This window comes from Malurus melanocephalus, unplaced genomic scaffold, assembly GCF_030028575.1.
Source record: "Malurus melanocephalus ecotype Western Australia unplaced genomic scaffold, MMel_1.1 scaffold_25, whole genome shotgun sequence".
NCBI classification, from domain to species: Eukaryota; Metazoa; Chordata; class Aves; order Passeriformes; family Maluridae; genus Malurus; species Malurus melanocephalus.
The window spans coordinates 1,612,459-1,626,057 of record NW_026623257.1 but is presented as its reverse complement, the minus strand read 5'-3'; the positions used below and the strand labels follow the sequence as shown (position 1 = coordinate 1,626,057).

The 13,599-nt window shown below is 40.2% G+C and overlaps 1 protein-coding gene across 2 annotated transcripts in view; it reads right to left on the bottom strand.

The window, feature by feature from the left end:
* Nucleotides 1–13,599, bottom strand: part of TRIO (trio Rho guanine nucleotide exchange factor) — a 242,151-nt gene that overhangs the window by 26,969 nt on the left and 201,583 nt on the right. For both annotated transcript variants that reach the window (XM_057390375.1, XM_057390374.1), the window contains exons 35-37: nt 8,040–8,332; nt 6,267–6,437; nt 1,210–1,305 (exon numbers count right to left, since the gene is read on the bottom strand). In XM_057390375.1, coding sequence (XP_057246358.1) covers nt 1,210–1,305; nt 6,267–6,437; nt 8,040–8,332 — 560 coding nt within the window. The remainder of the gene's footprint in view (nt 1–1,209; nt 1,306–6,266; nt 6,438–8,039; nt 8,333–13,599) is intronic.

Sequence of the window (13,599 nt, the reverse complement as noted above, 5' to 3'; positions counted from 1 at the left end):
CTTCACTGGGGTGGGGTTCAGCTACAATCATTTCTCTTTCTCCATAAAAAGTAAAAAAACAATACTTGCCCAAAACCCAGGGGAAGCTGACCCTTGGCTAAAACTGTGAAATGAGAACATCTCCCCCATGGACTATATGCACAGATCATTACTAGGCTAGGCAGCCTGAAAGACACATGACTACCAAACTTTCAATTTTAAAAAGCCTGTGTTGAATTTTCCCACAGATTACTTCTTAATCATTTTTCTGGTGCAAGAGAAGTAAAAAGCAAAGTTGATACCCCAAGAGAATGCAGTAATTATTTTATGCAACACTGTAATTCTTTCTGAATGAGGAAACATAAAATAGAAATTAAAATTTCTAATTCTGAAATTAAACACTGTTTAAATTTAGAATGAACCTGGAAAATATCAACCTCGGATAACATGGGCTGTCATGTGCAATTCTTGGTAGTTTTCACATGGACACTTCCTACTGAGCCCAACAGGCTCTACGCTGCAAATGCTGGATTTAAAGGTTTTGAGGMAATCACACAATTGCTGAGGGACCTCTTGAAACCATATAGTCCATGTCAAACAGGGTCAGCTAGAGCAGTTTTTCCTGGCCTGGGTCAAGCTGGATTTTGATTACAAAGGGTTTTCCTGAATCATGTATATAATGACWATCTTCAGAAACATGAAAACTTTAAAACATAGAAACCTAAAAAAGCTGACACAAATTTGTTCTACTTCATTTGTATGGATGGAGGCATTAAYATGCAAAATGATCCCTTTACACTTACTCACTCCTTCATTATCATGTTGCCTAAAGAGCAACTAGATAACAGAAATGTTTCTGTTGTTAGGGTGACCTGCTTCACTGCTGACCTACATAAGATTTGCAATAAATTTAATTTCAGGGATTCTACTCATAAAGGTCTATTAATCTGGATCATTGCATTCATTCTACTAATAGGCAATTTTCTGTTTATTGACAGGACATACTTAGTAAATTTTCTACCATCTACTCTCTCCCTCTTTATGCTCCTCTATATAGCCATTTACCTATTCAATAAATGTTTTACAAAAGAGTGCGTGCAAAAAGTGACCTTTGAAATACGACAGCAAATTTTAGGAGTCAATGTAAAACATGCAAGTTTTCTTTGAATAGCAAGTTGGGACTTGAAGACACAATTTCCTTAGCCCCATGCACCTGCTGCTCAGCCTCACCATTTTACTTTTGACCAGTTCTTCAATGGCACTGACGAGCTCTGCAGCGCTGGGCGTCTCGGAGCTGGTCGGCCGCACCAATAGTCGAGAAGATGTCTGTGCAATGACACAAAGGAAGGAGAATCCCAGAGTTAGCCTGGTACTTGCTCAAGGATCAAGAGACTTCCTTCACTTCTCTGTCAGACAAAGATTACTGTWGGTTACTGACAGTTACTGTCAGTGTCATATAACACTAAGACCRTCCCTTCCAACTTGAGCAACTGGAGTTGGAAGTTTCAAGTAAACCCCATAGAAGTTAAATGCTAGGATAAAAATTCCTGTTCCTACATGCAATAGAAGTTGAGGAAATGTAATTGCTGACAATTCCTGATGAATAGCTATGAAAATTACCTGAGTTGACCCAACAAACAACAGTTTGTTAAGCTATTTTATTGCTGCTTAAACAAAGCAACAACTGCAGAACAGTAAGAGAAATCAAGAAGACTTGAAATAAAGGAGGAGGCATTATTACGTTAAGAAAAAATACACCAGTAACTCAGGGGCATTTACTTTTCTAAAGGAGCTGGGGTATATTGCCCAGATCAGATGGGAAATTGAGCTCACCATTCCTTGTGCCATCCATTTTTCCCAATGGTATGTGTAGAGCACAGAAGATCTCTGGCCTCACAAGCTATAAAATGCCAGTTTATAGATACAACTGAAGGTAAAAGGTGTTCACAGTAAAGGATTCTGGGAGAAGGCCACTAAACTCAAGCCTCAGTAATTTGCAAACAGAGTTGTTTGCATATTACATTTATCAKTTAGTAACTGGAAAGTGGAAACAGGGTGTAATATGAACTGTACTTCATATTACGAACAGCACAGTGAACATCATGCAGCACAGGGCAAGCTGTCCTGCAAACGTTTCCAACAAACCGGACAAAGAAACAGCACGTGTAATGACTCAACACAAGAGGTTCTGCTCCACTCAAGCACGGGCGTAACAAGACTCCCCATAAGTAAATACAAAAAAAAAAAAAAGAATATACAGATTTTAGGTAGTTTGCCTTGTATTTGCCTTATTTGGAAAGGAAAACAGGGGCTGGGTAAGCAAAGGAAAACAGATAACTTTAAACGGAAAGATACGGGAATTGAGCCAAAGCAGAGACAGAACACAAGTCAACATAATGCTGCATCAGAGTTTACAAAAAGAGAAAACAAAAAGCAAAAATAATTAGTTTCATATTAACACAGCTATCTCGAAACTTTAATACTGCTTATCCAAAAATTAAATGCAATCAACTTGTAAACTGCCACCAAATGCAAATCCATGACGTGTGCAATGATTCTGCTGAATGGAAGAATGTATACAGTGTGCAGATGTGCTCTTAGGGGAGAAAATGGTTGTGTTATTTAGTGCTACTAGACAAATCAGCACAGCCTAGCACATGATGTTTGCATGCACACCAAAACCTAAGCAATCCCATAGCTGGCCTGTCTTTTAGGCAATTGACATGCTCCTGACATCTGACTGTTGACCAGGTTTTCCAAAGCTGTGCCTGTATGCAAGTTTTTATTTTGGATGCAGAGCTCAGCTTGGTCTTACAAAACACTGTCAGTRTTGGATTTGGACTCTGGTTACAGCCTCTTTTATTGCTCTATTGGGTATATAGGATGGGACGTAAAACTTCAGAACTGTGATTTCCAGTTCCTGTGGTTACATAAATATTATCTGAAAAAGAAGGAGCTGCATAAATAAATCAGCTCGCTGACTTTCCTGATGATTCCTTCTACTCTGGGAGCAGAACACACCCCTCTCCCAGGAAAGAATGGAAAGCTGGAGGGATCAGCTAAGCTCAAGCAGGTATAAGATRCTGCTAAGGGCCCACAGTGGGCTGGGAAGAGGAGAAACCCCACAAACAGGAAGTTTCCAGCACTGAGCAGGAGCTCGGGAGAGGAAGAAATGCTTTCAGGGAGGCACAGATGAATGCCAAGTCTCTGAGGTCACAGAAAGGAGGAGACATTCCTTGGGATCCAGAGTAGCTGAGCAACCCAATAAACCACCCAGCATGGCAGGAATGCGCAGGAGGACTCCACCCAGAAGGCAGACAACCGAGAACTTGTTTGCAAGCCTTTAATGAATCAGAAACTCTATCAGTAGAGCCAACTACCTTCTCCTGGGTAAAACTTTGCTCTGGCTTCTCACTTCTGTGTTCCAATAAAGCATTTACTTTAGGTCCCAGAAGCTGGTGGTGTGTGCACTTCAGGGAGGCATACACAACCTCCCAGGATGCCCCATGAGGGGACCTTTTGCCTCCCACCATGAAGGACAAATATTGCACAGTAACAAGATATCACAGAAGAATCACATTCACATGCTTTGAAAAATTATGGTATAATATTAACTTTACCAAATTTTAACTTCTACGAAGTCTTCTCTAAATGTAGTTTCAGCTATTTAAAAATTGTCACAACAGGTTTTTACTGAATTGCATGCATGTTAACCTCATAAGTTGTCCTGGTTTTGGTTGGGGTAAATTTTATTCACAGTGCCTGGTATGGGGCAGCACTTTGGATTTGTACTAGAAGAAGAGGTGATAATGCAGAGATGTTTTTGGTGCTGCTGAGCAGGGCTTACACAGAGCCAAGGCTTTTGCTGCTTCCCATACTGCCCTGCTGGTGAAGAAGCTGGGGGTGCACAGGAGGCTGGGAGGAGATTCAGCCAGGACATTCTGAACTGACCAAAGGGATATTCCAGACCATGTGACATCATGAGCAGTATATAAAGCAGGGGGAAGGAGAAAGGGGGGGACATTTGGTGTGATGGTGTTTGTCTTCCCAAGTCACATTACAYATGATGGGGCCCTGCTCTCCTGGAGATGGCTGAACACCTGCCTGACCACGGGAAGCAGGGGATTAATTCCTTRTTTTGCTTTGCTTGTATGCATGGTTTTTGCTAGATCTCAATCCACAAAGCTTTTATCTTTTACTCGACCCATTCTCTCCCTCATCCCACTGGTGTGGGAGTGAGCAAGCAGCTGTGTGTGGTGTTTGGTGGCTGGCTGGGGTTAAACCTCAACAGAAGTGAAAACAAAATTTAATGGAGATGGAAAGCTACTCAAAGCTACTCTTACTCTTACTCGACTGTGGTAAGGGTCTGACTTTGCACCAGAAATACACAATTAAGCAGACACCAGCTTACCAGCATATCCCTTCACATAACTGCCCTTGCTATGTAAAGAAGTATATAATGAAATTCATTTTTTTTCTGGACAACTTTTTATAATATTTGTATATCAGGTTTTTTTTTTTTTCTGTCACTGAAAGAACACGCAAATATGGCAGCTCATCAGCGGGAGCTTGAACATATTTTTGCCAACATTATTTTCATATTATTTCTAAATCTAAAACTGTGATTATTCTATCAAGAAAACATTCTCTCAGGTCTAAAGGCTGGCTTATTTTTGCTTGGTTTTTTTTCCGGAATATTTCCCAATATATAAACTCTTCAACTCGTATGTTACACTTTGTCAATTCAGAAAACATGTAGGAATTGAACACACATAGAGCAAAAGAACCAGCCATTTTGATCCCACAAATGACAGTTCCAGGGATGAGAGAGATTCCTGCTGAAAGGCAGTGTTTTTAAAAGAAAAAAAAGAACAAAAATAAGATCCACTCAAGTTATAAATAACATCTATACCACTGAGAACAGAGAGCAAACAGTCACAAAATTCACTAACAATATTCAGTGTGTAGATTACAAAGGTTAAAAATTTTAAGGAGCAAAATGACAAGAAAACAATAATGTGCATATTTGCTGCACAAGTCCAGATTATTTCCATTCTAAACCCCTCTATTTCCAGACTTGATACTTGTCCCCTAAATGTCTGATTGAGGCTCAAAATGGAAATAAACTCTCTCAATATATGAACATCATAATATTAAAGAAAAACAGATCATATGCAAGTAAAATTTTCTTCATGCAGGAACTACCTACATTCAAAGTTTCATTACCGGAGCAAATTTTTTTACCCTCAATTTTAATGTGTCTTTGTTTGCAAAAACCAGATGGATTATGTGCTGGTTTTGGCTGGGATAGAGTTAAATTTCTTCACAGTAGCTGGTATGGGGCCACATTTTGGATTTGTGCTGGAAGCAGTGTTGATAAGTCAGGGGTGTTTCAGCTATTGCCAAGCAGARCTCACACAGCACCGAGGCCTTTTTTGTTACTCACCCAACCTCACCAGCCATGAGAATGTGGGGGCCCAAAGAGTTGGGAGGGGACACAGCACAACTGACCCCAACTGACCAAAGGGATATTCCAGACCAAATGGCATCATCCTCAGCATAGAAAGCTGGGTGGAAGAAAGAGGAAGGGGGAACACTGGGAAAGATGGTGTTTATCTTCCCAAGTCACTGCTACAYGTGATGCTCWCCTGGGGATGGCTGAACACCTGCCTGTCTATGGGAAGTGGTGAATGAACTCCTTGTTTTGCTTTGCTTGTGTGCATGGCTCTTGCTTTACCTACTAAACTGTCTTTATTTCACCCAAGAGTTATTCCAGTCTTTCCCTTCTGATTCTCAGGGGGACAATGGAACAGTGACTGTGTGGGGCTTAGKTGCTGGCTGGGGTTATCATTACCATCAGAATTATTACCCTTATTTGGCAATTCCTTTCTCTTAGGCATTCCCCTCTGCTCCCCCCAACTCCCCCAATGAAAGAAAAAACTAAGAATAGCAAAAGGTGTGATTATAAAACAATTATATTCTWAACACTAAATACGGCATCAGTCAGAGATGTAAATCATTCTGTGAGCACACAAAGTGGCCCATTTCCACATTTAAAGTGCTAGCAGAAAAATTTCTGCACTTGTGTTTTTAAAATAGAGAAGCATTTAACTCACGTTCCTTTCACAAAACACCCTTTTAATGTTGTCCAAAGTGAAAGAGTGATTACTTCTGCCTACCATGAAGCTATATTATGTACATTTTGGAGACCTTTGGAAGCAGAAGAAAAATTTGTGGAAAGAGAGGTTATCTCAGCATGTGAAGCCTCCCCCACTTCCTGCTCCTACCTTGTCATCCTGTGAGTCGGGCTGGAGAAGACTGTGCTGTTGAATTGCCATTGGAGGAGGAAGTGGCACAGCATCTGCTCCCTCTTCGCCTTCCTCCTCCCCACAGCTCTGCATGCCTGAAGAGGATGACTTGGAGAGCGTGCCACTGCTCAGCCCCTCGTTCCGACCTCTCTGTAAATAACATCAAGATGTTCAAGCTCTCTTATCTCAACAGCATGAAGCTTGTTATCACATGCTTGTTTCAAGCCTCTTTTGCAGTTTCAGCCCTCAACCAAGAAGCAAGATGCTCCTCCGAACACCGCTTAACAGAGGAGGGAAACGCAGATGCCAAAGACAATGGTCAATGTTTGGTAAAACAAAAAAAAAATTCCAATACTAAGATATTCAGCTGAAATTCACTACAGGAAAGTGTTATCAAAGCCATGCTTGCTTTCCAAGTTCAGTTTTGTAAAGAGAAATCAGTGTCTCTCTGAAATATGTATCTTGCTATCTACCACAGCAAGGCTTCTAGAGGACACAAAAAAGCTCTATTACAACATGAAGTATTTTGTCAATTATCCTGTCTGTCCCCCACAAGGAACTATGATTTCAACTAGACAAAGTTTAATGTGCTGGTTTCACAAGATAATTTATTGACCTTTTCAGGAAGACAGCGTRGATGACTATTGTTTTTTCCKGACTTTAAGGCTCTGGCCTTACAGTTTTCCCTTCACTGACAGAACTGCAGAATAACAGATACTTCCAAAACAATGCTACAACTGCAGCACAGAGGGTCTCCTTCTACAGCCTGACATTCAAGGTCAAAGGTCAGTATTCATTACTGAACARTATCTCTCAATTCATCATGCTGCCAAGTCTTAAGTCTTTGTCTACACTTACTGTGTAATTTTACTAATGTTCCAAGCTTGTAGAAAAATAGGTTGGATTGAAGGAAGAAAAGAAAAAGAAGTAATAAATTAGAAACTGGGCAACTGAGACTGCTTTTCTATATGGTAAATACCAAAACCAACAGTCACAGTCAATCTGATAAAAGGGAATAGCAAGCACCCAGCTGTGCCCTTGGAAGCAGTAACATGACATTTGTTTCAGCCTGAACCATGGATTTGTAACACTGGAGAATTTGGCTCTTGTCTGCACCTAACTGGAGGCCAGCTTTGTTCCTATATGAGTTCCAGGCTTTGAAGGAGAGGCACATGTTTGTGGGAAGAAAGGAAATCCTCAGAAGATGTCCTTGGCAGCAAAATTTGAAACAGTTCACAATTTTCTTCTCTCCATTGAAAACTGCCATACTGGTAACTGGCCTGAATTGAAGGGCCACTAATTTTTCTGTGCTCTGACTCTTATGCAAGGTGCAAATAGGGCTTTAAGCAGTTAAGCAGCTCTCCCTAYACTTTCCCTGATCCATCAACAAGAACAGCAAAGGAAATACAAAATGTCCTGATCATTCTCAGACCTTGATGCACCTTTACTCACAAAGCCACTTTCCTAATTAGCATAAGAGAATAAAGCCAAAGGACAACTTTTTGTTCTCCTTTTTCTCTTTTTCAGTTATAGACACTTCACAGAGCTTCACTAACACTCTGAAAGCAGAGGGCAYGAACTGTCCCCAGCACAGTACATACACAGAGTACAGCAGTCAAGGGTGAGCACAGGGCACAAACCACTTTGCTCCACTGCTGGACAGTCAGTTGAGGAGACAACCTTCACCTGAYAACATCTGGTTCTTTGAAAAATATACAAGCAAGTCTCGGGAAGATGCCTTAAAACACTCACCTCTTCAACAGTTTCGTCTTGTGGGGTYGCTGCACTGTCATCGGAGTCCTTCTGCGAGCCGGCGTCGGCACTTTTACGAACCTCTCTGCTTTTCTTATGCTTGTGGGCCAGTTTTTTGACGTGCCCGTCTGCTTTCCCACTGCTAAGGCGCCTCACAGGGCTGGTGAGCCACTTCCTCAGGGTGTTGCCAGGGCGCTTGGGGCCCGGGGAGCTCTGAGCACCGATCATGTGGGGCTGAAGTGATGTTACGGAAGCTGGAGGACTGGCATCATTGCTGGAGACAGAAAGGGAGTCTGGAAAAAAGAACARGAGGAGCATTTTAAAGCAATGGCAAGTAAGATGCAAGGCAAATGGATGAATGTAATAATGGATATCAAATTGAATTTATGGACAAATCAGTGAGATTTTTTGAGGTAACCTGGCCTTTAATGCCACCACAACTATCAGTGTTCACACTGCACATGGCCATTCRTGCATAAGCACCATTGATGTGCTCAGAACAGTCAAGCTTCATTAAGTAGTTCCCGCCTCAACTATAATTCATACTTCCCACTCATTTGATAGTGAATTATACTTTCCATATGTCATGCAACTTTATGGAAGGATATGCTTGTTTTATCTTTTAATGTTTACTGCTTTGAGCAAAGACATGAAGTGTAACAATAATTGCCTCAACGAGATAAGCAAATCATTTTTCAAACACCAAATTTAATTACAAATGCTCTAATTACTTTCATTATTTATATATTTCCCCTACCCTTGGGACAGAGGAAAGAAGAAATCAGAAAACAGTTAAATGTTTGCCTTGTGCTTAAATTTTCTCAGAGTTTTGGCTTTGTTTTGTTTGTTTTTTAAAAAGGCACAAAGCAATGTTTAAAAGCCCTCTTGCTGAAATCTCAGGATCAGCAGTAGTTCTCAGCATGACATGCTTGAAATTCTGTATTGAAACAAAGGATACACTTTTCTCAAGCCATAGTTATGTGTGCATGAGGTCAAAAACACTTTCCCACCAAGGTTTCTGTCATTTGTACAGGACTGTATGCTTATGATGAACACCCACTGGTTAGCTGTTGTGAAATTAGATTTCTTTTTTCCCCATGCAGCACAATGCTGTTTCCCCCAGCAATTYTCTTTTCCTAAAAATATACTTTTTKGGGGGGAGTGGAAGGGGGGGCACTGGAAACATTCTTGTAACACCACTCCTATAAATATTATCTACCACTAGGGTATTAGCAAGACTCTCCTAGGCTGTCAAATATGGTTTTTTTTTCCCTGTGTGTGCACTTTTGCAGACAGATAGTTTACATAAGGATGACATAAATAATGTTTTGTTGAATGTTTCTACCGCTGGGAGTTAAATGCAGTGTTTGTGTTCCTTCTTGAAGCTTGACACAGATGTTCAGGTCACCTCTTCTGGCAGCTTTTCCCTAAGAGGTGTATTTCCAGTCTTACCAGAGATAGTTTGAATTTTGTGGAATAATGTGRTTACACTGATGAAGCAATATGCTTAATCATAAACATCCAAATACTTGGATCCACACACAAATATGTGAGGCTGTTCTGTGTTCACAGAGCACTAAGTGKAAATGATGGTTTTGAATGGAGACAGGGAAAGAGACATAAAATGTGGATATAAGTAGTKAGGGCTTTTTATTTTTCCTTCCCTGTTCAAGCTGCTTCATAAAGGGCACTCTTTTCTTGGAATCCAAAATRTAATCCATCATGTTGTTTATGGAAATGCTTCTCTATTCCAATAAAACCTATGGCATGCCACCACTAAGATCCATCAGCTCTGATGCCAAGAACACTGGTAACTTATATTGTATGAACCCATTCATAATAACTGCTGTTAACCACCACTTTCATCATGTCTCCACACAGCTGAAGATAAACAAACTTTATAAAGCATACTTCCAGTCTAACAAGCTAACTGCTAACTCTTTAAACTAAGTTACATCTGCAGAATTATCTTCCAACAGCTGTAGGTGYTGTGCACATGGGTGAGGAGAGTTCACACGATGCCATTAACCTGGCTTCAAGGTTTGAAGTAATGAGTATTGGCAAAAAAACAGATGCAGAGCAACCAACTCTAGTTSTCTGTGTCTCTAAATCTTGAGAGAACAGTGCTACAGAACTGCCACATTATTTTCTTGCTGAAGTGGAAACCATAAGGAAGAAATTAATTATCTATARCAATGGTTTTCAACTTGCAATCTGAGTATCCCTCACGGCCCCTGGATTACTGCTTAAGGGTTCTCAGCACATATGTAAGAAAAGCAAGCCTATTAGCCAACAGCATCCACATCACAATAGATTTTTTTATTTTATTAGAAAAAAGTGGTCTGCTTATAAAAAAATTCCAAACAAAACTTGCAACCATCTGCAAGCTCTCCACAGGAATCCAAACAATCTCATATTAAACTTCTGCAAGAATTTAGTTTGATTGCTCCTTCACCAAACTTATCTTTACCTTTACTGTATCACGCATTTTAATTATTATCCGATGCCTTGTTCCAGAAACCATAGGAAACATCAGCTGATGGGCATTTCAATAAATAACCTTCTGCTACTCTGATAGCAGAATATAGAAGAGGGGAAAACAGTGGTGGTGTTCTTATAAATAGGTTTCTTTAAGCACAAACTAAATGTCTTGTTTTCAAGACTCCCAAGCTTGTAGATGTTATAACCACTCAGCCAAGTTTTTCTTTCATTTGTATATATTTTTCCTCTCAGTAACGGTTCATACAAGGTTCCTTCCATACAAATAAAATAGCGAACTTGTTTACATAAGAAGAAAAACTTACGCCTTCACAGAAGTTCGCCATGTACTATTTTGTATTTTAATATCTGTTGCATTTCTTTCCTTTACAATTACTCCTTTCTAACAAAAAGGCAGCATGGTGGTGCAGTAACTGATTGCATAAGATTGACTTTTACATAAACATGCCTATTCCTGAGCATGTAATAACCCTGCAGTTAATAAATCCCTTCTTCTTTTTATAGTGTTCCACCTCCTCAAATTTTCACACTTCCTTTTGACAAACTACACTTAGCAACTACCGAATTTCTTGYAAAACCAAGCAGTACAGGACAGAGGCCCTGAAACTGGAAGACGAGTATTTTTGTCTGACTGTACTTTTGTTGTACCACTCCTCTTAACCMAAGTCAGCAAAGAGTTTGTGGGCAGGAGGAGGGAAGAGAGCACAAAGAAATACGAACACTCTGCTCAAGCAGAGAAGATCTAAGAGACAAAACAATGTAAGCCAGACATGTTCCGCAGCACATACTTTAGCCATATCCTCCCACACAACATTAATTTTCACTTGGCATGCAGCATATAACTGCTTCTTATCTACTCTTCTGCATGACTTAATATGAAATACTTACTGAAGTATTATTAGGGCTTCAGGGAACCACAAAAGKGGACATAATATAAGTAGTACACCAAAATGATGGCACTGTTCCACTATGTTCTGTAAAGCTTGAATCACTAGAGAGAAGGAAAATCACAAAGGATGGGGACTTAYGGAGATCAGCTAGACCATGGCTGCGGCAGGGTGTATAGGGCAGCATCCAGGCAGGTTTTAAATATTTTCTGAGAAGGAGGCTCCACAACATTTCTGGGCAGACTGTTTCAGYGCTCTGTAACCCTCACAGTGAAGCTGCTCTTCCTCATATTCAGATGGACCTTCCCATGTTTCAGTTCGTACCCAYTGCTCCCTGTCCTGTCACTGGACATGGAAAAACACTGGCCCCATCCTCCTGAAACCCACCCTTAATATRCTTGCAGCCATTGATACACATCCTCTTAAAATAAATGAAAATACTTAATTGCTGTAAAAGATCAGCCTAAAAGGACATTAAGAAATAAAGAGATTTAAAAGCACCAGTGTTAACCTGAACAAAATACCAACCCACTAGGCCTCTACAGAGATCGGATCTGACTTTTTGCCCCCCCTTAAATTTGCGGAAAAGATCTCTAAAGCCTCATAACTGAGTTAAAATGCACTAGAAATATTCCATRCCAGCATTTTCCCAGTGAGACTTTACCATCTATTTTCCCATCCCATCCCAGCTGACAGGCATCCAGATTTTCCAGTTACTTACTCCCATCTGCTTTCTCAGGACCCCAGTAACAACACCAAAACACAGTCATGTACAAATCCTAGGTGCCCATGACCACATATTAATGTAGAGGCATTGCCAGATCCAAGCATTAGGGAATATCAATATCCAATACAGGCACTTTCAAGAGCACAGAAAGACCTTTCACCTTCACTATGAGAAGAGCCCCATGGGAGTGTCTTATTTCTCCCTGCCCCATCGCTATATACTACTTCCATAGATATAATTAGGGATACAGACTTGGTTTGATTGATTACCATGCTTGGGATGCTTACACTAAATCGGCTTTGTTTCCTTTATGACTACATAGAGAACTGTTTTACTAGAGTTGTCCAAGAGTATTTTATCACTGAGACATGCTAACAGGAAAAAAAGAGTATTCAAAATTAAACCGAGAACAACATGGAATTTTAAAACTGAAACAGATGGAATAAATTTGGGGTATGCTAACCCCAAATGTGTTTCAAGTACAGTAAACTTTCTAGTGAGAATCAGATTCCCACTTAGAAAAAGATAAATGAAACAGATGGACATCTTGGAGAGAAGAAAAACCCAACACATATATAGTGATCACACACAGCAACACCAATCTAACAAGAAACCATCAAATGCAATAAAACCATTACTTGTTCAAGTAGAGAAAGTTTTTCAATTCAATAAAGTACTTGGAAAAATGTAATGGATGGGACTTATTTTATAAATCGTAGCCACAATAAGAAAGCAGGCATTTAATTGCTCTTTCCCTGAAAGTAAAAATGACATATGTTGCTCTGGTGGTGAGGTCAGCGAGTTCACTCAGGGTCCATATATACATTTTTGAAGCTAAAGGGCAGGCAGCATGGGTTCTGACCTTSTCAAACTAGAAGATAAAGTTACCTTCAACAAACAGGCAAATTTTTGAAACTGGAAGGGAAATGGGAATTCTCATTCTGGTCCCAGCTTTCTTAACACTAGAAACATGCACATCTGTGATTAATAAACTGGTTTTTTCTCTAAAAAATAAATCAGCCATGTAAAGCTAGTCGATGACTTGAAAGACTCTACTTCATATTAACTATTTCCATATTGCTGTTTTTCGAGTTTTATTGCAAGGGGCTACAGAAACCCTGACTCCTTTACCTAGGATATCAAACTGAATCTGCTTGATGCTTGCTCTGCACGTCTAAACACAAAATGCTCCAAAATAAAAGGAAGAACATTTCACAGTCTTTGGACTGTGAAACAGCATTGRGGCAAAAGCTGAAAAATAGAGCAAAGCAAACTTAGTAACCCTGACTGGCACGTCACTCTGCCACTGCAGATCTGCCATCCACCAGGGACCTTAGGGAGCAAAAACTCAACCAACCAACCAACCAACAAATCACCAACCAACCAATCAACAAAAAAAAGCCCAGAAAACTCACCAGGAAAAATTAATTATTTTAGTCATGGACGC